Below are 24,901 nucleotides of genomic sequence, written 5' to 3'. Positions count from 1 at the left end.
GCAAAATACCCTGAGGAAGGCCATTTGCAACACTGCGTAAAATGTTGGAGAATTTTACATACTGACAATGCAGTCACATATTCTAAAGAACTTCATGGACAATTGTCTCTTCATAATTGACATAATATGCAATATTTGACTGAACTTTTATTCACTTATATATTATTCACTGAGAGAGAGAGAGAGAGAGAGAGAGAGAGAGAGAGAGAGAGAGAGAGAGAGTAGCCAGCACTGTGTAGGACTAATATAATTTTTCTCCAATTTCACAAAGAACCACTTCATCTGCATCTAAGCTATTATTATGATGTCACTACTCTCAGCATCTTTTTAAATTTACTGATGTCTCACCACGAGGAGCAATCAGTGTACTCCTTTTGTCTGCATCTAGTGTAAATTTTATGGTCAAATGTGACAATGTGTTTCCGCATCACATAACTGAAGGCAGACTTGGCAGTCAATATTATTTACTGAGAGGGGAGAGGGATAGTGAAAATTACCTAAACAGCATATTCAGTCTGGCCAGCACTCCAGTCCACATCCTTAATCAGGGAAGCAGATTTGATCTGGGGTTGCTACACCTCCTTATGTCCTGAAAGCACTTTGTTATCTAGGCAGGTGTTGCTACACATATAGATAACTATTAGCCTTGTAAAATACCAACATAATTGTATAACTATTAAACTACCAACAAAAGATAAACTGCAGCTGATTAATAAAAATGAGCAAACAGTAGTGTTTGTCAAATTAGAGGCTTTCCTTAGTCTACATTAAATTTAGCTGTCATTAAGTAGTTTAGTGGTAATCGACTGTTAATACTGTATAATAGTCAAGTTTCTAAGTGTAGCTTCTCTATTGTTAACATATACCTTGACTCATTTCACATCGATGAAGATTCTTCTTGTTGATGGGATCTACTAAATATGGTGAATGAACCAGTCAGTCAGTATTTATTGTTATAATGAGAAGTTTAATTTCTATGCTTTTTTAACCTGAACACATTAAGAGTAGGAAGTGAAAGGGAAACAAAGAAGTAGAGGGCAAGACAGTGATCAGGAGAATTTGCTGTTGATAAGAGAGGTGCTCTCCAAATGTATGACAGTAAAAGTGTGTGTGTGTGTGTGTGTGTGTGTGTGTGTGTGTGTGTGTGTGAGAGAGAGAGAGAGAGAGAGAGAGAGAGAGAGAGAGAGAGATTAGTAAATACAACACAACAGAAAATAAAGTTTAATTTTTTATTTTACTGTTTTTTGAAAGCATACTGTACACTGAATACTTCTCAGTTCAACAAATACTGAATTTTATGATGCTATATCTATGTATAAAATATAAAAACTGTATAAAGTTGCTCTGATGTTCAAATGCTGCTTCTCTTCTTTATCCATGTCCCCAGCAAACAGCATTTGCTCTCTTCATTCTAGTGGAATTTCTTCCTGGATGATCTGTAAAAGAAATTATAAAATAGTCTATGAGAATGCAGATTGAAACCATTTCAGGTTATTGTCATGAACCAACCCTTCAATGTCTCTTAATAATTTGCAAGGAAGTAAATGTCCTATAAGCTATATAGCACACTGTTTTATGAGTGATTATTAAAAGAAAATGGTACCTCATCTTAAAAGACACATTGTTTATTTAATTCATTATGTAATGATTAGTTACAACTAGAAGAGGCATTTTTACCAGCCCACTAAATTTTCCAACACTTTACAGTTATGAAAACAGAGTTTTTTTGTTTTTTTTTTTCAATTTATAGCTGCCTTTTGCAGCTTTATATACAAATTAACTTGCATAAATTCTCCAGCATTCATGTGCTTTGTTCTGCTTTTTCTGTTTTAATAGTTTAGTTTGTGTTTATGATAGAAACTTATGGCTGCCAAGAAGAACTGTAAATTTGATTATACATTTTTACATAACTTTCAATGTGAAGTTTTGATCTCTGAACAATGATTTCAGTGGTAGTATTCATTTAGACAAAATTCATTATTTAAGGAAGCTGGGAAATTTTTAAAATTGCAACACATTTGAGGTAAGAGTTGTAAGATGGAAGATGTAAAAATCACTTTTTGTAAAGTACTTCACTTGGCTTCAACAGTGGCAAATAATTTCATTTAATAATTTTATATAGTGTCACATCGGACCAGAATCAAGACCCAATCTGAAAGCAGGATCATCACTGAAGTGTAACACTTAGCACTGGAACCACATTTTTCACGAAAACCGATGTACAGTCTGAACAGAACCAACATCCTGGATGAAGAGTACTGCTATTTATACAGATATCGAATATTCCTGAATATACAGACATTGAAAACGTAAGGAATTCTGAGAACCTACCAGAAATAATAAATACTAAATAACAAATAATTTCTGGTGGTCAGATTTGAACTGGCGACCTGCAATATGCCAATCTGTCACCCTTGTCACTATGCCACACTGATTGCAGCTTGACTTGCAGCATTGCTCCATCTCCCAGAGAAACAGCAATCCACTGTTTCAGAAGTTCTCATTGAAGCTGACTAAAGTACTCTGGATCTAGATCTCATCAGTGGTCATCTGCATGGTAGCACTGGCAGTTCCTCATATTCTAGTCATGTTGTTGCATCCTCTTCACTGTCCAGGTCTCTACCAATCCATTAAACACTATGCAAGGCAATGTAAAGAAGATAGCCCTTCCCATGAAAGCTACACAGTTATTGAGCACGTATTCAGTATCCCTGAACAAGAAGCCCCCACTGATCTGCTCTTCAGGACTGTAGTAGGGCTTCACATGGAGGACATGGATAAAGTTTCAGTGCTTTTGCCTTCTTGATGAAAGTTCATGACCTCAACTTCACATTTGATGTCTGACAAGTGACAAAGGACACAGTACGATCCAAAGTAGCATTTCAGTAACTTTTCTGAAGGTCTCACTTTCCACAAAGACATAAAAATCCATACCACCTCTCCTGAGCTATATCTCACTGGTCAGCGCCTGGTGTTATAGCGCATTTGGTCTTCCTCATGGGTTTTCAGGGTCCTTATGTGACCTAGCTTTCTCCTGGACATCCAGGATCTGTATGTGAGCTAACTGTCTTGCTTCTTGGTCCTGCTAACGAGCTGTTTCATGTAGTCTTCCTGAGTATCACCTAGTTAAAATGGAAACATTGTATCCATTGTCATTTCAGCCTCACACCACGACTGTGGAACAGAAAGAATGGTATAAAGCCTGTAGTATCTTGCTTTGCCATATTGTATGTGGATGTGACAATGGTATCCCAATCTCTCTGTTTGACATTAATGTGTGAGAGCATATCTGCTAACATCTTATTAAAGCATTCTGTGAGACTATTTGGGGGGAGTTGTGTTCCTGTGAATGATTCGCAATGAGAATTACCTCTGATACTATTCTCGACTGGAAAACTTTTCTGTGGTTCGAGCTCATCATAAGGGGTTCTCTGTGCTGCAAAATGATGTCTTTTAGCATGAACCTTGCCACTTCGAGAGCTTCAGCAGTCAGCACAGCTTTGGTGGCAACATAGTGAGTGAGGCAGTCAGTGTAGACTGTTATCCATTTGTCAACTTCAGGAAGCTTCCTAAGAGGTCAGTCCTAGTCCGGCAAAAAAGGTGCTTTTGCATGTGGAGTTGGTATCAGCTGCCCCAGATTAACTATGTTATTTGCTTCTGACACTGGTATTCCTTAGATTGCCTCACATAGTGTTTAATGGATCAATAGAGACCTGGAGACAGTGAAACTTGCATCTGATCCTCTTGAGAGTCTGCACAAATCCCCGATGAACACATGTTGGAGTATTATGAAAAACTTCAGGATAGTGGACCATACATGATCTGGGACAATGAGCAATCATTTCAGTCCATTTGGGTCGCAAATCGTCATACACAATGGTTTGTTTATTAATTGGAATTCTTGTTTGGTTGGTTCCTAATTCCCCAAGGCTTTTGTGGTTTTCAGCAATGCTTGAAATTTACTCTTTTCAGTGGCAATGTCATTTAATGCAGTGATGTCTTTAATTTTGTCCACGATATTGTGTTCCACCACAGATCAAAAAGGCAGTTGGCATTCTTGTGTTTGTGCCTGTTTTGTGTACCACTGTGATGTATTCCTGAAGCTTCAGTGCCCATCCACCAGTCAACCTGACAGGTCCTTCAGGCTAGTCAGCCATCATAGAGAAAGGTGGTCCATCACAATGGGGAATGGTATTTCCTTATAAATATAGTTGGAACTTGTTGAGAGTCCAAACAGCTGCAAGGCAGTCTTTCTTGGTTGTAGAATAATTACTCTCAAACTTGGGAAGTGCTCTGGAAGCATAAGATATCGCCTTTCCAGAACCTTCTTGTATTTGTACTAGATCTTCATCTATCCCATCGCTGGTGGAAATGTGAAGTTCTCTCTTGGCATTATCATCATACAGTGCTAGGACTGGGGAAAATGTTAGCACCTTCATAAGGAAAATGACAGATCTTCCTGACACCTCATTCCAGGAAAATTTGATATCCCACTCTAGCAGTTTTTGCAACAGAAGTGCCATGATACGTAAGTCCTTTATCAATCGCAGGTAATATGAGCACATTCTGAGAAAACTTCCCAGATCATGAATGTGCTGAAGAGTTGGAAAATTTGTGGCTGCTCCTATTTTTTCTGGATTGGGTGGACTCCATTGCCATTCACTATGCACTCCACTTTTTTGGCCCCAAACTTGTTACTTTTTTGGTCGCAAAGAGGCACTGTTTAGGTTTCAGACAGAGCTCACGTAAGCAGGGCTGTGAAGCAGCTTAGGTGTTCTTCAAATTCCTGCAAAAAAAAAAAAAAAAAAAAAAAAAAAAATAGAAAAGAGGACACTGTCATCCAGGTAGCAAAAGCACATCATTCATCTAAGGTATCGAAGGTGATTGTCCACCATACAACAGTGGCTGGAGCGTTCTGTAGTACAACTGGCATACATTTGAACTCTTAGAGGCCATCATGAGTTACTGAGATAGAGTTTTCCCAGTTAGCTTTATCAACCTCAGTTTGGCAACTGCAAGTCCATAGTTTTGAAATTCACTGCTTATCTCAAGCAGTCTAGGATGTCATCAAAGTGTGGAAAATGTAGATCTAATTTTATGATTTTGTTCAGTCTTTGGCATCAATGCAGAAATATCAAGTGCTATCTATCTTCTTCACAAAGGCCACAGTAAAAGACCAAGGGCACTGACAGTTCAGTGGTGTCATCCTGCACCACCTCCTTCACACCCAGATTATCCATTGTTCAGCCAACACCCTATGAGTGCTGGCTGATTTGTGGACAATCCCCAGTGTTGATATGGTGTTTTACCATGTACAGTGGGTCTGTGTTTTCTCCACTCTGTAATGGTAGCAGATCATGATTCTTCATCAGTGGCATTAAGCTGCCCTTCCTGGACTGGTTCAGCTTGCCCTAGACACACACACCTTTTGCAGTGTGTTGTGACTGCTTGTGATAATTAGTGGCACAAAGTTTCTCCTTGACCATCTACAATTCTTACAGTCATCACAGGCATCTAGATTTCTTTTGTGAACCTGACCAGCTTTTTGCAATCAGCAAAAGCTTCAGAGCTTAACTGAGCATCTAAACTGATTACTGGAATTCAGTTCATTGATGATGGCAGGATAATGTTTTCAAAAGCAAACTACTGTCCAGAGCAATCTTTGTTGTGTGTGCTTTTTCAAATAGTTTTGTCAATCTGGAGCTCTGATCTTCCACAGTCTGATGGCTTGTGGTGCTTTGAAGAATCCCCATACATGAACAACATTATGACCACTTTCTGACAAAATGACAAATTCAAATGGCTGTGTTCTGTCAATGATAGCTATTCTTGCAATGCATGTTCCTGCTTGTATTTACAATTTGTGACTTCCAGCACAGTTGTTTTCATATAACAGAATATAGTCTTCTTTAGCTGTCAAAAATAAGCATTTGATATTACAGTAAAGGAAGTCCCTGATTTGACTAGCACCAGGACAGGTTGGCCATCAATAATAGTGTTGATGAGATTTCCTGATATCTTGCTGACTGTCATCCATGGAGGATTTCCATTGGCAGTGGCCTCATCTCCAGAGATGGTTGCCTCATTTCATTTTCCTCTAATTCGGCAGGTAGGTGAGCAGTTGGTAACTGTACAGCAATACGGAACAGCTATGGTGTGGAGGGGGGGGGGGGGGGGGGATGACCATGTGTAGGGTACAGCAATGAGCTTTGTCCCACAGTTTGGCTGTAATCATATGCAGTTAACTGGTGCGAATGGGACTGTTGTTATGGGTAATGTCTTGCAGTGTAATAGTAATCAAATATTTGACTTCTTTCTCTGCAGTAACATACAATGTATCTTGGTGTCCACTGTGAAAACAGATTGGCATGTTGTCCTCCATCGTCCAAAGGTCTGTTGTTCTGCGGGGCATTATACATAGCGGAGAAATAGCTGTACCTGTGTTGGTGGAGGCTAGGTTGTTTGACAGCTGTGGTATAAATACAAGTCTGAGTCCATTTTTCATGGTGTGCTCTACTGGTGATGAAGATTGGTGCTGTTTGATATACCTCTTGTCTATGCAGTCTGATATTTCCAGCTGCCTTAAAATAATGCTGTATCTCTTCTCCTACTATTTGGCTTATGCTTGAAGTGACATCATGAGGGTGTTCCACCAGAGCTGCAGAGATCATATCTCAAGGTCATATCTCTTTCAATCAAATCCTCCCCCAACCCACCCCCTTCCCACATTGCATTTCCTCAATGTGCTGCCACCACTTGATGAATTCTTCTATTGTTCCATTAACAGAAGAGCTTGGTACATGGCTTCCATGGTTTCTTTCATCAACTGTAAGATTTTGTCGACTTTTGTCATATTTGGATTCATAAAGTTGCAAAGGAAAGCAACATTCAGTATGTACGACCATGTCATTTTGTCATTAATTTGGACTTCGTTCTTCAGTTGTTCTTCCACTATGTGAAGTTACTGCTGACTGTTGCCAAATGTGTTCTTCAGTTTGGCGTGCAATTTATCCCAGGAAATGAACTTCTCTTCCTCTGCTGGGCTGTGTCATCCAAGTAAATATACAGATTTGCCACACACATCATGGCATCCCTCCTCTTCTCTTTGGCAACTTGATCAAATCCTCTCAGCCATTTCATGGCATCCTGGCCAATATCTCCAGACTGTTTTGGAATCCATAGTGTCCGGAATATACGAAACATGGGAACAATATAATGCTTATATCTTGGTTCCTGTCCATGTGGGCAATGGCTTTTACATTGTCTAATTGGAAACATACCAATGGCCTTGCCACAGTGGTAACACAGGTACCCGTCAGATCACCGAAGTTAAGCACTGTCGACTGGGCTAGCACTTGGATGGGTGACCATCTGGTCTGCTGAGCGCTGTTGACAAGTGGGGTGCACTCAGCCCTTGTGAGGCAAACTGAGGAGCCACTTGATTGAGAGGTAGTGGCTTCAGTCTTGGAAACAGACATTCAACCAGGAGAGCAGTGTGCTGACCACATACCCCTCCATATCTGCAGCCAGTGACACCTATGGGCTGAGGATGACACAGAAGCCAGTTGGTACCACTAGGCCTTCATAGCCAGGAGCAGTTCGGGAGGAGTTTTAGTTTTTTTAAAAATTAAATTGGAAACACAGGGCAGTAGATAATTTGAAGTACCCGGCATCTCCACCAAACAGTGTCACATCATAACCAAAATCAAGTCCAAATCTAAAAGCAGGAACATCAGTGAAGAGCAACACTTAGCAATAAAAAAATTGTTTATTATGAGCATCATCTTTCAGCTATAAAAGACTGGCCTCTTGGACAGATAATGCTGCTGTGCATACAAACTCTGAATATTCCAGAAAATACAAGCCTCGCAAACATAAGAAATTTTGAGAACCTTCCAGAAATGATAAATACTAAATAACAAATAATTCCTGGTGGTTGGATTTGAATTGGCAACACACACCATGCCAGCCAGAGGCAATAACCACTAAGCCACACTGCATACAGCACAGCTTGCAACAATTGAATCTTAACAAAGGAATTAAAGTCATCAGGCACAAGTGGGGAGGGGTTTGGTACTTATCAGAAGCTCCAATGTTAGGCATCTTATGGGGGCCCTTAGGGAAATGGCATTCAGGGCTGGAAAGAAAACCAACATGCACTCGATATGTCTGCTGGGGCAGGGGGAGGGGGCGGGGGTGGAGGGGAGGGGGTTGTGGCATCCTTATCTGAAATGTGGAGGAGGCCTTGCCTCTGGCTATTGAGTGGGCAGGGTGCAGTTGTAGGCAAGTCGTAGCTCACGTCAATACCAATTATGCTTGTTGATTGGGTTCTGAGACCATCCTCAGTTTATATGGGCAGCTGGAAGAAGTGGTGAAGGCTGTTGGCTTCATACTTGGTACATGAAGCTCTTTGAGGTACGCATTCATTTGAGATACTCTGATGTACGTTTGCCAATTCCTTCAGATGGTGAAATCAGATTGTATATGAACTAAAGCACTTCAGGTGTCAAAATTTTATCAGTAAATTGCCAAAGTATTCATAATAAAGTTCTTGAATGTACTATCCTCCAGGAAGTTTGTCACATTCAAATTATACTTGGGCCCAAGAGCTGATTGAAATCCAAAGTACAAAGTTCTGAAATACTTAATGAGTCATGGAATGTATTTCCAAGACACAGATTAAATGCCGTAGGAAGGGGAGTTCCATTGCAGTCAACAAAAATATTCTCTCTATTGAGGTCAAATTTGAGTGTGACTGTTAAGTTATCTGGATATTTTTAACCAGGTCTAGATGAAACCCTCTTAATTGTTTGATGTTTTTATTAGCCACCAAATTTTGCTGTGGTAGTTTCAGAGTGAATCAAAGAAAATCTAGGATCTGTAGCATGAAAATGCCCAGATCATGCGGTATTGATTGGAAGTGACGTTAACATGCCAAATATACACTGGGACATCTATGGATACTTTGAGGTGGTACGGACAGTGTGAAGTGCTCCTGAACTCGTTTTCTGTGCACTGTTGTGTGCAGCTCACATGCAATCGGAATATCTTGAACTTGTAGCTACAAATAGTCCTAATCTTACAGACAATGTCAGTATAGAGACAGCGATTACTGACTGTGAAGTCATCATAGTGACAAATGTTAATAAACCAATCAAAGAAGGCTGGGAGGGTATTTTTGCTAGAAAGAACATATAAGCAGTTGTTAGCATTCCACTTAGACCACAAATGGACATGATTTAGTTGCAGTATGATGGACATAGAGAAATTATGGGCAAAGTTTAAACATACTGTAAATTGTGCACTGGAGAAGTATGTGCTAAATAAGTGGATTAAGGATTGAAAAGACCCACTGGGGTAACTGGTTTACTACCAAATAAGGAAAATGGTCAGGAACCAAATACTGTTGCACTATTGGTTCAAAAAAGAGTGAGCAAATGACAACAGGGATTTGTGTGTCTGTAAAACGACCAATGCATAAAGTGTATGACAACTACCATCATCGTATCTTAGCAAAAGATCTTGCTGAGAACCCAAGAAAATTGTGATTTTAGATAAAATCACTGCTCAGGTCGAAGGCTTTTTCTATCCAGTCACTCATTGACCAGTCTGGTGTGGCAATGGAAGATAGCAAAAAGAATTCTAAAGTTTTAAATTTCATGTTTAAGAAAATATTCACTCAGGAAGATCATACAAACATACTGTCATTTGATCATTCCACAAACTCCTGCATGGAGGACGTAGTAATAGGCACCCCTTACCTAGAGAAGCAAATGAAAAAGAAAAAACAAGTCATTTGGTCTGGATAGAATCTCAGTTTGTTTTTATGAAGATGGCTCTATAACACCGGTCCCTTACTTAACTTGTATTTATCCCAAATCTCTCACCCAGTGCAAAGTTCCAAGCGAATGGAAAAATAGCACAGGCCAGAGGTGACACTGGTACTTAAGAAGGGCAAAAGAATAGACCCACAAAATTAAGACCAATATTCTTAACACTGGTTTGCTGCTGTGTTATTGAACATATTTCCAGTTTGAATATAATTAATTTCCTTGAGATAGAAAAGCTTCTGTCCACAAATCAGCATAAGCATCATTTGTGCAAAACTCAGCTTGTCCTTTTCTCACATAATATCCTGCAAACCATGGATGAAGCACATCAGGCAGATTCTATATTCCCAGAGTTCTGAAAAGCACTGGACATGGTGCCACACTGCAGGCTGTCAATGAAGGTATGAGCTTACAGTTTTGATTCCCAGAAGTGAGTGGCTCAAAGACTTTTAAAGTAATAGAACCCAGTACATTGTCCTGGACAGCAAGTGTTCATCACAGATAAGGGTACTGTCTGCAGTGCTCCAGGGCAATGTCATAGGACCAATTATATACTCTGTATACATAAATTAACTGATGGAAATATTAAACAGCAATTTACAGTTGTTTGCTGATGATGTGGTGTGCAGGAATGTGTTGTCACTGGGCAAACAAGATGACTTGGAAAAAATTTCTAGTTGACGTGACAAATGACATATCTAAATGTAGAAAAATGTAAATTAATACAGCTTTTAACATCATGTCGATGCCTAGGTCAATGGAGAAAGGACACAAGCTCAGATTGTGTCAAGGATGAGGAAGAAAATCATGTGTGTCCTTTCAAAGGAACCATCAGAGCATTTGCCTGGAGTGGTTTTGGGAAATTACAGAAAAACTAAATCTAGATGGCCAGACAAGGATTTGAAGCATCATCCTCTTGAATGCAAGTCCATCTGTTAACGAGACCATGTATAAAATACTAGTGTGACCCTTTCTTTAATTACTGCTAAGGTGTTTGGGATCCCCACCAGGTCAGATTAATCTTCTCAAAGAACTTCAGAGGTGGGTTGCCAAATTTGTATATGGTAGGTTGGATTAACATGTAAGTATTGGGAAGATGCTTCAGGAACTCAAATGGGAATCCCCAGATGGGAACACTATTGAGAAAATTTAGAGAATCAGCATTTGAAGCTGACTGCAGAACAATTGAACTACCACCAACATACATTTTGCACCAGGACCACAAGGATACGGTAAGAGAAATTATGGCTTGTATGAAGGCATTGAGACAGTCATTTTTCCCTTGCTCTATTTGCTAGCAGAACAGGAAAGAAAAGATTAGTGGTTGTGCATGGTACATTTTATTCAGTGGTCTTGATTGTGGTTGTCTTGTCTAACTTTTGCAATCAAGAAAGTTTTCTTCTCTCAGAGCTTCTTAAAACAGTGGCAAACTGTTGCATTGAAAAGGTGTAGAGTTGTGAAATCCTGGTACAAATGATCCAAGAGTTGATTTGCATTCAAACTCCATTGCTTCTTCAGTCCAAATATACACATGATAAAATAAATGGACTAGCAACCCCACAGTAGGCTGAACAAGCTGTAATTAGTACAACTAACTTACAGCTGGTGCCATAACTGACCACCTCTTATGGAAATTAAACAATCTACAGCAACTCTGTAAGCCAAAAAACATTTGTGACCCATGTACCTTATCCCTTAAACATCCTATTCTAATATCTGATATTAAATGAACCCTGAACCATGTAGCTTTTAATATTTAAGTAAATAAACCAGGGAAGTAAAGCTGGAGAAGCTAGAAGTTGACTGAGGACAGAAAAAGTATGTTTGAAATCTAAAACTGGAGGGACTTTCCTGAAAGTAACATTTGATACCATTGTCACATCCAACTCTTCGCTTGAATTTTGCCTCTCACCTGATTCAGAGCTCAGCCCCTAGCACACCTTTATATCCTTCATTTATCATACATATTTCTTAATTACCTTATCTCCTAATGAAGGGACTGCTTAAGAAATATTGACAGATCAATTACTAATACTGCTTCAAAAATACTGAACAGTCAGTGCCTGATATGAATTCTTTACCTGCCTGCCTATGTGGCAATAAATCCTCCAGTTGATCCTGTACCACAAATTAAAGTGGAGAATTTGCTCTTCTAGTTCACCTGGTCTTATGATGATAAACTATGGATTTTTTCATAGCCAAAACTTGATTATGTTAAAGATGAGAATAATTTCTTCACTGGATCTTGACTTGTGGTGGTCAAAGGCTCATTTTGGATATTTGATGTTCATAATGTTTCACATGGTATCTGACATTATTTTACACCATACACTGCCACAGCACACTACCAGTTTACAAATATGAATATTATTTGCATCACTTACAAAGACTACATCTTATCTTGAAAGGCATAGTGAGAATTACAATAAACTAATAACCATTTCTTCTCGGCTAGGCAACTCTTTCCTTTCATGATTTAAATTTAAATATAAGTATAAAATATGCATATTATTTTGTATTTTCCGTTTTAGTTTCAGGAAAGTTTATTAGCTTTCACAGCATGCCTGTGTCATTACGTATTGCTGTAAAGTTGCAAAGAGCAGTAGACTTCAACATTATGCACAAATATTTAGAGATATTTTCTATTTCATGATGCATTAAACAGTTCACAATTAATTGTGTGTCATAGATGTATAACAGCAATGATCTGTAATGTAGTTGAAATGTAACAGTCTAATTGAAACCCATTTGAAACACATGAATTTTAACCATAAACAGTTATTATTGACAGAGGTGTATGCAAATATGTACTTGTGGAAAAGTTACAAAGAAAATAATTATGGAAGCTTAATTACAATAATGTGTAGAAGTCTGTTACTTGGTAGGAACATTTTATATGGTATGAATATTCTGTAATTAGTAAGTATAGCACATGTATTGTTAACATTTGATACCTAAGAGTTTATACACCCTTCAATTAATGTATACACTAGAATTCACTCCTGTGTTTAATATATAATAGTCAAGGTAATTATTGAAATGTCATTGGTTTTAGAATGAGAGTTTTAATTGTAATTTTATTAAAAAACCCTTTATAACAATGCCTAGGATTGTTCAGATTATATATATAGGGGTAGCCATATTGGCATAAGGAAGTCAGTCTGGTTTTGGTTTTTGAGCAGTGAGCATGTAGCTGCTCCTTTTGTATTGTAAGTATTGTTTTCCTTTGTAATAATACTTTAATTTTGTTTTGAAAGTATAACAAATATATTGAAACATAATACAAAATGGAATTTTAATTTTAACTTTTCCAAAGTTAAAATTTTAGTCACTGAAAACTTAGGACTTTAGCTGTGACAGATCTTCAGAAAGGTTAAGTACCCAAACCCCAATATAAATTTTTAACCTAGGAATAGTTACGTTTTATAGTCCAGTGAAGTTTTTAGCCACACACTAATTTCTATTTCTCTTGGTACCGACCTTTGCACACAGTTGTCGGTACTGGTTGTCTGTTGCACCTTCAGCTCTTGGCGGCAGAGGCTTCCCCCTGCGCCGGAGTTCTTGCACCACGTCGACCACATCAAATATCGATACAGGGTCCACCTTGTTGCGTACTACCAGCCCAACTAGATATTCTATGTAGTGCGGCCTGTGGAATCAAACAAAGAGAGAGACGCACCTTGAGCAATCGTCCACGATACACCTCCTCTGGAGTCCCATAAGGTCGCGGTGGCAAGCGTATGCTGGCTCGCCGGACCAGCGTTTCAAGATCATCAGTGTACAGTACACTTACAGTATCCAAGCCAGCATTCCGGATCATTCTACTTAAATACTCTACATAGTGTGGCCTGCAAGGGAAACAATTCACTAGTTCGGATCTGTACCTTCCAATATGTTAATTCTTTCCTTTGCAAAACAGTTTATTAATTTGCAAGTAGTGTTATCCCATTAACCATTAGAAACTGTAAATGTATAAAATCAGTATGAATTGATATGTTATTAAACAAACAAAACCAACTGTTTGTTTTGCATATGAGCTGCAGTATATTTGTGGAAGACTGAATTACACTGATTGTAACTTGTTTCAATGCTTGTTTTAAATGCAATAAATGCATTAAAAACACTCACAAACAAGTATTTCATATGCAAAAAGAAGTAAAGTTTCAGCATCTTCTGGTAGAACATTACTGGTATACTAGTGAAGCATCAGCTCTGGAACTAATTATGAGAATAAACTTAATACTTACTTACTTTTAATTTCTATTTTTGTATCGCAGGTACAATGTGACACACTTCCATCACCATCTCAAAATAAATGGCTCAGGAGGATGAAAACTGATTTTAGTCCTTTAACAAGTATGTGGGCCCACTGAAAAGTAATGCCTCTGAATTTATGTGAAAACTCTCAACACTTTTTAAATAAAACACACATTACTCTCATTCTACATCTTTACCCTTAAAGGATACATATTTATTTCTCAACATAGTTGCCATGGCAATGAACAAATTTCTCCCAACATGAGACCAATTTGTTGCCAACATCATTGTAGAATGTTTTACTCTACTGATGGAGCCACAATCTCACCTCTGCTTGCACAACTTCTTCACTGTCCAAGTGATGTCCTCATAGGTGTTCTTTAAGTTTTGAAAACAAATGAAAATCTGATATAGAAGGTGACTGATGGCACTGTCATGGTGTAGGAGAGGGTGCTCCAGGTGTGGACAAACTCTTTGAATTCAAAATTCGATTACAATACACTGTTTCTTGCACACCGACATTCGGAGTCATGTAGCAGCCAAGAACTGCAAATATGTAGACATGGAGAACAAAGATGTACAATGTTAATAAGGTTTGTTTTATCTAAAAAGCCTTAAGAGTTTTCAATAAAATATTGGCATTTTCAGTGTGCCCTCATATGTTCAAAGTCTTTGTACTCTTTTTAATAGAGACCGCAGCCCAGAATGCTATGAAACTACATCATGGTCTTTTAATATTCATAACATAATATGAAGAACATTACAATAATCTGAGAAGCAAGTACTATACTATTCTTTTGAACTTTTTCTGATACCAATCAATACTTTTCACAACATGTCAACAACAATACATAGGGTGATAATGTCTCCATTACAGAATGTGTATGAACACTTATCACTCTGATATCGTTGTTCTCTGATTTTTCCACTTCACTAACAAAGTGATTCACTTAGTGCAGGCCCTGAAACAATTTCTTCAGAGGCAGAGCTTTTATGCCATTTCAATTGGAACTTCTGAGCCACTAAGTTTGTATCGGGGGTCATGGAATTCCAAACAGCCAGGGTCAGTGGTCATGGGGTAGCATCATTTTCTTGAATCACTTATAGGGCGAGGGCTCCATTTTGGTACCTTAAAGATGTCAATAATCTATTTTCGCATTGAAGCTAAGGAATGAGGTGGTGTTCTACAGAATTGGCAAGAAAAGGAACATATGGGAAACATTGACAAGAAGAAGGGACAGGATGACAAGATGTGTGTTAAAACATCAGGGAATAATTATATATATAATTGAGTTGCTTCGATGGGCAATGCATCCACAACTTTCAGACCAGACACAGAGCTATGTTCGACCTCCTATGGGAGTCTCAAGGTAGCAAGAATGGTGGCCATGGAAGGGGATTGCAGATAGGTGGGAATGTGGGTCAGCCGGGAGGTGTGTCAAGATAGTCTACGCAATTGTGATAAAAACTAACTCTTCAGTTAGCAGGAGATACCAGGTTCAAATCTCAGTATGGCACACATTTTCACTCATCATTGCTGATTCTGCATAGAGTCCTAATGCAGCTGATATCATACAAGTTTCTTCCCTTCCCTTTCTCTTTCTCTCCCCCCCCCCCCCCCCCCCTCCGCCCTCCCCACCATCAATTTACATAATCAGGGAAATCCATGATACTAATGGCTGCTTTACAGCTTGAAAACTGTAGGGAAGACATACTGGAATCTTGCAGATCAAAACACACACACACACAGCACTTATACAAGAAGAATCCATGAATCTCTATATACACTTCAACACACCTGCTTCTCTATGTCACATATAATATATTATGTAACAAACATGGTCAATTCTATCCTTTGTCTTTTGTCAAATGACTGTCCCCACATTTTCCACTTCACCTTCTAAGATAGCGATGTAGATAACTGGAAAGAGCACAATAATAGGAATCTGCCATTTTCTTGTCTGTTAACCAGATCTGCTATTTAGTTATACTCTGCTCAAATGACTGCCCCCCCCCCCCTCCCATATACTCATCAACTGGATTTGATATACCCATATCTGCTTCAACAATGTAAATTTCATAATACTGGTTTGCCTGAAATGAAATGAATTGGAAAAAGAACATGTAACCTTTCTCCTACCGTAGAACATATGAGTGTAAATGGACAGCATACAATAGGAATGAAATATGCTTAACTTCCCAGGTATGTAACACCTTTTCCTTCAAATATGAGAGACCACTATACACACACTTATTTCAGGGGTGTAGAAAATTGATCCATAATTTTTCTCTGAATTGATTTTTTATTCTGTTTTGATTTATTTTTTCCACTGTGTTCATCAGTGAAAATTTGCTACCCTGATAGTTTTGAATGCATGTGTTACCAACAAAAAGTATTGTGAAACAAAAATACTTAAATAACTTTCTTGCTGTGGTATATTAAATTAACTTCTAGAAACTATTTATTGCTGACTTAACAGTAGTTATCTGTATGTGAGACCTGAACTCATCTGATGGCAGTTCTTTTGCACTTCAAAGGTTTTGTCTGTAAAGCCAAGAAACCCATGACTAACATTTCCAGAGATGGCACATAAGAAATGAGAAAGTTACTAAGGAAAACCAAAATGCAAAGATCTGACATCTTCTTTGTGGAACACAATGATTCACTTTTTTCATACCACAGTCAGAAGTAATGGAACAGTGCTTGTGACTGCAGTCACAAAATTGAGATCGTGCTATGATGTTTAACGCATTGGAGGTCTGTTCAAAAAGTAACCAAATTTCATTTATGAAATCAGTCTTTATTCAGATACAGTTGTTTGACACTAGTCACCTTCAAAGTAATCCCCTTTAGCTCCTTCATACCTCTCCAACTGCTGCTGCCATCACCACTGGAATCATTGCTGGGAAGCCTCTTTTGGCACGGTGCACAATTGCTACATCAAATTCTGCATAATGTCTTCCCTGCTCCAAAATCTGGTCCCTTTCAAAGTCTTTTTCAGTTAGAGTAAAGCCAAAAGTCACTCAGTGCTAGGTCAGGGGAATAGGGATGCTGAAAAACCATAGCCATGTTGTTTTTGGCCAAACAACACTGAATTAATTGCGAATGATGAGTGGGTGCACTATAGTAGTACAGGTGCCAACTGCCTGTTACCCCCAAGTCCAGCTGTTTACATTGCACTGCTTCACAAAGGTGAAGCAGAACCTCTTGGTAGAACTCCTTATTGACATTAGTACCCTCTCGGGCATACTAGTGATGGACCATGTCAGTGGAATCAAAATGACGGTCAGCATAACTTTCACATTGCTGTGAACCTACCTTGCTTTTTCAGGTCTTGGAGATGATCGATGCTTCCATTGCAGTGACCAGAACTTTGTTTCTGGGTCATACCTGTAAACCAGGACTCATCACCAGTGATCACAGTGTTAAGAAAATTGTGATTACTGTTCACAGTATCCAGCATGTCTTGTGCAATCTCCAAATGAGGTTACTTTTGCTCAGTTGTCATCAACTTTGGCACATATTTTTCTGAGATCCTCCTGAGGTCCAGATATTCCATTACAATGGAATGAATGTCTATAACACTAATTTTATCTTTGTCATCTATCCTTTATCACCAGGGTCCTTGCAAAGTCATTTGCAGATGCTGAGAGCCTATCTGAAGCAGTTGCACCACTCCTTTATGTGTATAGTACCTATTGTTTCACTCCCAAATACTTGTTGAATCTTGCAGATTGTTTCAACTTGAGAATTGCTAAGCTTGAAACAAAATTTGATTCAATAGCATAGTTCAACTTTTCTGTCATTTTGCCCACAACACAAATCTGACATCTACAGGTGTTCACTTGTCAGTTTCTAGCTATGTGACATCTACAGGTGTTCACTTGTCAGTTTCTAGCCATGTCTGCTTGTTTCTGCAGTAGTGAAAAAAATCAGGCATGCACACTGCATATACCTACAAACAGTGTGTCCACATGCACCCCAACACCATATATTGGTTTCAACAAAAAACCAAGGTCCGATACTTTTTGAACATCCTTGTGTGTGGGTTATAGGAAAGCACAAGTACCCATTACACTAAACCCCTTCTTAAAGCCAGACACCTAGAGCAGAACCCTCCTTTTCCGCCTACTTCTGATCAATGCTTCTTATTATAGATGTAATGTGAGTAGTTATTTATGAAGTAGTATGAAGTTTATACTTTTTCACCTAAAAGTAACAGAGTTACAGATCAAATCAGTTTATTGGTAAATAGTTTGGAATAAAGGAGACCCATCACCATGAAGCAAAAGCATTGGGTCATCCACAGGTACACACAAAAAGAAAGAAAACTTGCTAGCTTTCAGAGTAATCCATTAGAGAAGGCAGGAGGCAGAAAAATGGGTTGGGAGTGGGTGGCTAGTGGTTTGGAGGGAGGTAGTTGCTTTGACAGCTGGGCAAGCAGGAGAGAGGTTTGGCACTTACACAGACGAGGGATATGGTGCACAGGTTTTGGAGCCAGTGGAAAGCAGGGCATGCTGAAAGTGATGTGAGTAGGTGGCCTGGGAGGGTATGATTGGACGGAGGAAGGGGAAACTGTTGGGCTGAGGGTGTAGGGACAGTGGGTTACTGGAGATTGAGGCCAAGACAATTACTGGAGTGAAAGATGTGTTGAAAGGATAACTCCCATCTGCATGGTTCTAAGAATCTGGCGATGGAGGTGAGGATCCAGATGGCACAGGTTTGGAAGCAGCCATTAAAACTAAGAATGTTATGCTCAGCTGCATGTTTTGCTACCGGGACTAACTTCGTTCTCGCCAGCAATTTCGTGGTGGCCATTCATCCTGATGAAGAGCTGGTTGGTAGTCATACCGATATAAAAAGCTGTACAGTGTTTGCAGCAGGGCTGGTATATGACACGGCCACTTGCACAGATGGCCTGGCCTCTGATGGGGTAGGATAAGTCAACGACAGGGCTGGAGTAGGAAGTGCTGGGTGGTTGGTGGATAGGACAGATCTTACATATGGGTCTTCCACAGGGATATTATTTCTGTGAGAAGGGTTGGGAATGAAAGTGACATAAGGATGCACTTGGATGTTGTGTTAGTTGAGTGGGTGACTGGACAGGACTTTAGGAAGAGTGGAAAGGAATTTGAACAGAATGTCCCTCATTCCAGGCCATGATGATAGATAATCAAAGCCCTGATGAAGGATATGGTTCTGTTCAGGGCAATAATGGGTGACGAAGGGGGTGCCCCTTTGTAGCTTATTCTTTGGATGGGGATATGGCAAGGGAAATCTGTTTGTGAACTAGGTCTGGAGAGTAAGGCCTCTCTGTGAAAGCCTTCATGAGACCCTCAGCATGCTGGTCAAGGGAGTTCACATCATTGTAGATATGTCGCCCATGGATGGTTGGGCTGTATTGGTGGGATTTTTCGGTGCGAGAGGAATGGCAGCTACAGAAATACAGGAATGTTTGTGATTAGTCGGTTTAATAGGCAAGGAGGATGCCGTGTGGGTATCCATGGCTTGCTGCATATTTGTTTGTATACATTCCGTTCAAAGTATTTTTGTGCTAGGATATAATGGAAAGGTGTTTAGGGAATGAGACAGAGGGTTTGGAGTCTGAAGACATTGAGAGAGGTAGCAACAAGGCCTAGGCAAGAGAGATGTTGGTGTACTGGGAGGTGGCATCAACAGTGACTAGTAGGGATCCGGTAAATAGAAGGGTGGTGGGCATGATGGTGAACCAGTAAAGAACCTTTGATGTGGGATGCTAGGCTTCAGGCAGTTGGTTATAGTATTGGTCAACAAGAGTGGAAATATGATACCCAGTTAATATGGGGCATCCAGGATTGTTGGATTAGTGGATTTTGGCTCATAGAAAGTGGGTGTGCAGGTTATCATTGGTGTGAAGAGGACAGGCTCAAGGGATAGGTTTCGGGAAGCACCTAAGGTTTTCAATGACTGACATCCTACCCAAGATCCAAGATCCATCTCTAGACAACATCCACTCCCAACCCCTTGCCTTAGGAATCATATCCTTATGGAAGACTAAGTGCAAGATCTGCCCAGTCTACCCACCCAGCACTTCCTAATGCAGCACTGTCACGGGCTTATCCTATCCCATCAAAGCTTGTGCCATGTGTAAAAGCAACTATGTCTTATACCAAATCTGCTGCAAACAGCATGACTACCAATTAGCAGTCAAACAGGATGGATGGCCACCACCACACTGTTGCCAAGAATAAAGTTGACCACCCAATAGCACAGCATGTAGTTGGGCATAAAATGCTCAATTTCAGTGGCATCTTCACAGCCTGGGTCATCTGGATCATCCCTTCTATCACCAAGTCCTCTGAACTGTGCAAATGAGAGATATACTTACAAAACATGTTTCACTTCCATAGTCATCCTGGCCTCCGTCTCTGGTAACCCACCACACCCTCCATCTAACAGTTTCCCCTTTCTCTGTCCTATCATTCTCTCCTGATCCACTTCATCCTCAGCATGCTCCATTTCTCACCAGCATCGACACCAATGCATCACATGCTTAGCCTGTGCACCTGCCACCCCCCCCATCCCACATTCCTAGCAGCAAACCAGCCACCTCCCTCTGAGCCTATAGCCACCCAACCCTAATCTCTCTTCCCTTTTCCCTCTTCTCTCTCCCTTCTTCCTGCCTCTCTCTCCCTCTACCCACCATACCCAAAAGAACCTCTCCCCAACATAGTGAACCGACCAAACTGCAGCACTGGCATTGTGCATCCAGCCAGGGGCGAGTGAGAGAGAGAGAGAGAGAGAGAGAGAGAGAGAGAGAGAGAGAGAGAGAGAGAGAGAGTGTTTATTAACTGTATTTCTACTCTAGCTCAGAAAAGGATGACTCCAAAAGCTAGCAACTTTTTTTTTCCTTTTTGTTTGTGCCTATCGATGACAATGCTTCTGATTTCCAATGAGTGGTCTCCTGTACTCCAAAGTCAGTATATTCTACCAGAACTTTCCTACTATAACAGATTGTTGGTTATGTTAGTTCACTACTCTGGCAAGACAGAATCCTACACTATTTTATAATATGCACATTTATCCCACCATTAAGCGAGATGCCAGTAGAAATTATACTTGAACAATATGCAGTGTCACTACATGTTTGGACAGACGTATTTCTGAATTAAATGTTGCAACAAACTCTGTCTCGAAAAAACTTATCTGACATGCAGACTGTAATGTCAGAAATGCTCACATATCTAGTAACAAGAATATGCTGAATAAGGTGGAAGATACAGCAGGCATTTTCATCTGCACAAGTAAAGTAATTAGGTTCATAGTGTCTGCTGTTGGTTGCTGACACTGATTCCCATTCCCATGAAAATTGCTTTCATATCTAAATTAATAGAAGATTTCCAAAATATCAGAAACATTGGATTAAGGCACTGGTTTGCAGTCAATGCCACAAGGAAACAACAAAATTCATTGTTCAGCAGTACTTCCATTTCAGACTACTTGATAACAGTGACTGAATGCTGAGCAGAACATGGTAATGGAGAATCTTTCACTGCCTGTATATTATACTGGACTGTGCTGCCTTTGTCTTTTCAGAAGTTTGGTAATGGGGCAGAATGTATTCATAACTTTAAGTGTGGAAACTTCAATATTGGATGACATCTTTATTATTTTTGATTGTTTCAAGATACACAAAAATCATGTCATGACATTATAGTAATAAATATATTCTTATGTTGTTGTTGTGGTCTTCAGTCCTGAGACTGGTTTGATGCAGCTCTCCATGCTACTCTATCCTGTGCAAGCCTCTTCATCTCCCAGTACCCACTGCAACCTACATCCTTCTGAATCTGCGTAGTGTAGTCATCTCTTGGTCTCCCTCTACGATTTTTACCCTCCACACTGCCCTCTAATACTAAATTGGTGATCCCTTGATACCTCAGAACATGTCCTACCAACCGATCCCTTCTTCTAGTCAAGTTGTGCCACAAACTTCTCTTCTCCCCAATCCTATTCAATACCTCCTCATTAGTTATGTGATCTACCCATCGAATCTTCAGCATTCTTCTGTAGTACCACATTTCGAAAGCTTCTATTCTCTTCTTGTCCAAACTATTTATCGTCCATGTTTCACTTCCATACATGGCCACACCCCATACAAATACTTTCAGAACTGACTTCCTGACACTTAAATTTATATTTGATGTTAACAAATTTCTCTTCTTCAGAAACGTTTTCCTTGCGATTGCCAGTCTACATTTTATATCCTCTCTACTTCGACCAACATCAGTCATTTTGCTCCCCAAATAGCAAAACTCCTTTACTACTTTAAGTGTCTCATTTCCTAATCTAATTCCCTCAGCATCACCCGACTTAATTCAACTATGTTCCATTATCCTCGTTTTGCTTCTGTTGATGTACATCTTACATCCTTCTTTCAAGACACTATACATTCTGTTCAACTGCTCTTCCTAGTCCTTTGCTGTCTGACAGAATTACAATGTCATCAGCGAACCTCAAAGTTATTTTCTTCTCCATGGATTTTAATACCTACTCCAAATTTTTCTTTTGTTTCCTTCTCAATATAAAGAGTGAATAACATTGGGGATAGGCTACAATCCTGTCTCACTCCCTTCCCAACCACTGCTTCCCTTTCATGTCCCTCGGCTCATATAACTGCCATCTGGTTTCTGTACAAATTGTAAATAGCCTTTCACTCCCTGTATTTCAAAATAGAAACTTTCAGTGACAAAACTTCCAACTTCTGGCTCCAAAGGGAATTAGAAAGAAAGGAAATATATGATAAGTCAAATGGAATTTTTTGTAATTCAGAATCACTACAGAACAAGATAAATACATGGGAACATATTACTGTTGATCACTGCTAGATCATGATTTGTATTAATATGCACTAGTCCAGTATTTGGTTCCTACTTTTTTCCTAGCCATGTTGTAATCCATGTAACAGTTACCTTCCAGTCTTCTCCAAGTATACCCTCATTACTAGTTTCTTGAGAGACAGGGCCTATTTGGCACTGGTTGATCATAATTACATCTTTTTTTATATCAGACCCATTGACTGCTGAAATGTAATGATTTTGTAATGTATTTTAATCTCTGAAATCAAATAAGATTGGGAAGAGAATAATCAGGTATTACGTACAAGTTTTGATTGGTGTTGGCTTCCTGCCAAACCTGAGTGCCATGTGAGACATGTACAGTCCCTTAATACTAGTTACTGTTTCCTACTGAAGTATGGTGTAGATATAGTTCCTTACAATATTTAAACTGTGTTGTGAGCAGTTGTTTCAAAAGTAGCCAGATCAGTAACAGCAGATAACAGAAACAATTGGATAACAATAAGTGTTAGAAAATAATCTCAGACCCTTAAAAACTCAGACTCAGCACTATATAAAAAAAAGGTCCATCGGGAGACAGGGTGATTAAATTTTTATCCAAATTACAAAGATTTACCAAAGGGTATTGTTTGTTTCAAAGAAATCTATCAAATGACAAAAAATATTTAATGATGAAAATAAAATAAAGATGATCCGGAAGTTGTAAAACTAGAAACAAGGTTAAATATTATAACTTACAGACAGTGGGTAGAGCTGGGTGAACAAATGATTCACAGGAACTAGCAAATTTTGTGACTGAGTAGTTTTCCAGTACTACAACTAAAATATCCAAACGAAAATGATGCACCAGGAAAATTTATGCAGCAAGTACAGTGAATATGAAATCTGAAAAACATTGCAAAAATTAAATAACAGGAAGTCAACAAGTGCAGATGAGTGCCCATCAGTCTACTCAAAAAAATACTTGGAGAGCTTTCAAGCTTCTGGAATGTAAGAAACAGGCCATAGCTGTAAATTAAAGAAAAGTAATGCAGACAATTCGAAAATTATTAGCCAATCACTTCAGTGGCATCATTATATAACATAACAGAATCAATAATGAAAGACAGAATAGTCACTCACTTCAATGAATGTTGCCTTGTCAATGAAGCACAGTTTTGTTTCCAAAGTAACAGTAGCAAGAGTACTGAAACAATCACAGCTGTGTCATCTGCACAAGGCCTTTGATACAGTATATCAGAGCTAGTCAGATTCAGTATTGTGAATTGCGTGTGTTTGCTGTGGCGGAAGTATTGAAGGAGAAATGTGTCTCTGTCTCTGGACAAAAGCACTGATGTTGCTGTATTTTTGTGAGGTGCAGACACTGAGTTCAGTGTGATGAAGGAACTCCTTGATTTGGTACCAATGCATGACATGACCATGGTCAATGTTATATTTTGTTGCTTAAAAAATGTAACTGATGAAACAAACATAGTTGGGGAAAACTTTCATCAGTCACAATGCACTGAACTCCTGCGTTAACTGGTCACAAGTCAGGTGTTGTTGCTTTTGTGAGATAAAAGTTGAATTTGGTACCCAGCAGCAAATTCCAGAAACAAATTGTGTTCTATATAATGCTATCTGCTAGCAAAATGTGCCAAAATAAATGACATCATTGATGTAGTTGTAAAGACAATTAATATGCTCAGATCACATGGTTTGAGGCATTGGGGATTCACATCCTTCCTGAACTCAACTGTGAAGATGAGTATGTGCTTAATTTTTGTGAAGTCTGCTGACTGTGTAGAGATGATGTTTTGTAACATTTTTTCAGCTTACTTCAAGATTATTCATCAATATGCAAAGAAAACCAGTAAAAGAGCTTTACAAACCCAGTGGGAATTAATTTTGCCTTTTTGACTGAGTACCTGGATATCCTGAAAACTTTGCAAGACAAACATAAAATAATTACCAAAGTCTCTGACAACACTTTGGGT

General features: G+C 39.2%; 1 protein-coding gene across 10 annotated transcripts in view; it reads right to left on the bottom strand.

Moving 5' to 3' along the window:
* Positions 1 to 1,215: 1,215 nt before the first annotated feature.
* The window catches only part of LOC126333709 (E3 ubiquitin-protein ligase lubel), a 460,123-nt gene continuing 436,437 nt past the window's right edge, over positions 1,216 to 24,901 (bottom strand). For 9 of the 10 annotated variants that reach the window (XM_049996757.1, XM_049996764.1, XM_049996765.1 and 6 more), the window contains 2 exons: positions 13,311 to 13,479; positions 1,216 to 1,436 (listed from right to left, as the gene is read on the bottom strand). In XM_049996757.1, the coding sequence (XP_049852714.1) occupies positions 1,407 to 1,436; positions 13,311 to 13,479 (199 nt within the window). In that variant the 3' untranslated portion in view covers positions 1,216 to 1,406. Of the gene's footprint in view, positions 1,437 to 13,310; positions 13,480 to 13,509; positions 13,679 to 24,901 lie in introns of all 10 variants that reach the window. The other variant, XM_049996758.1, reaches the window with a different exon arrangement.

Source organism: Schistocerca gregaria, chromosome 2, assembly GCF_023897955.1.
Source record: "Schistocerca gregaria isolate iqSchGreg1 chromosome 2, iqSchGreg1.2, whole genome shotgun sequence".
Lineage (NCBI taxonomy): Eukaryota > Metazoa > Arthropoda > Insecta > Orthoptera > Acrididae > Schistocerca > Schistocerca gregaria.
This window is presented reverse-complemented; position numbering and strand designations above follow the sequence as displayed.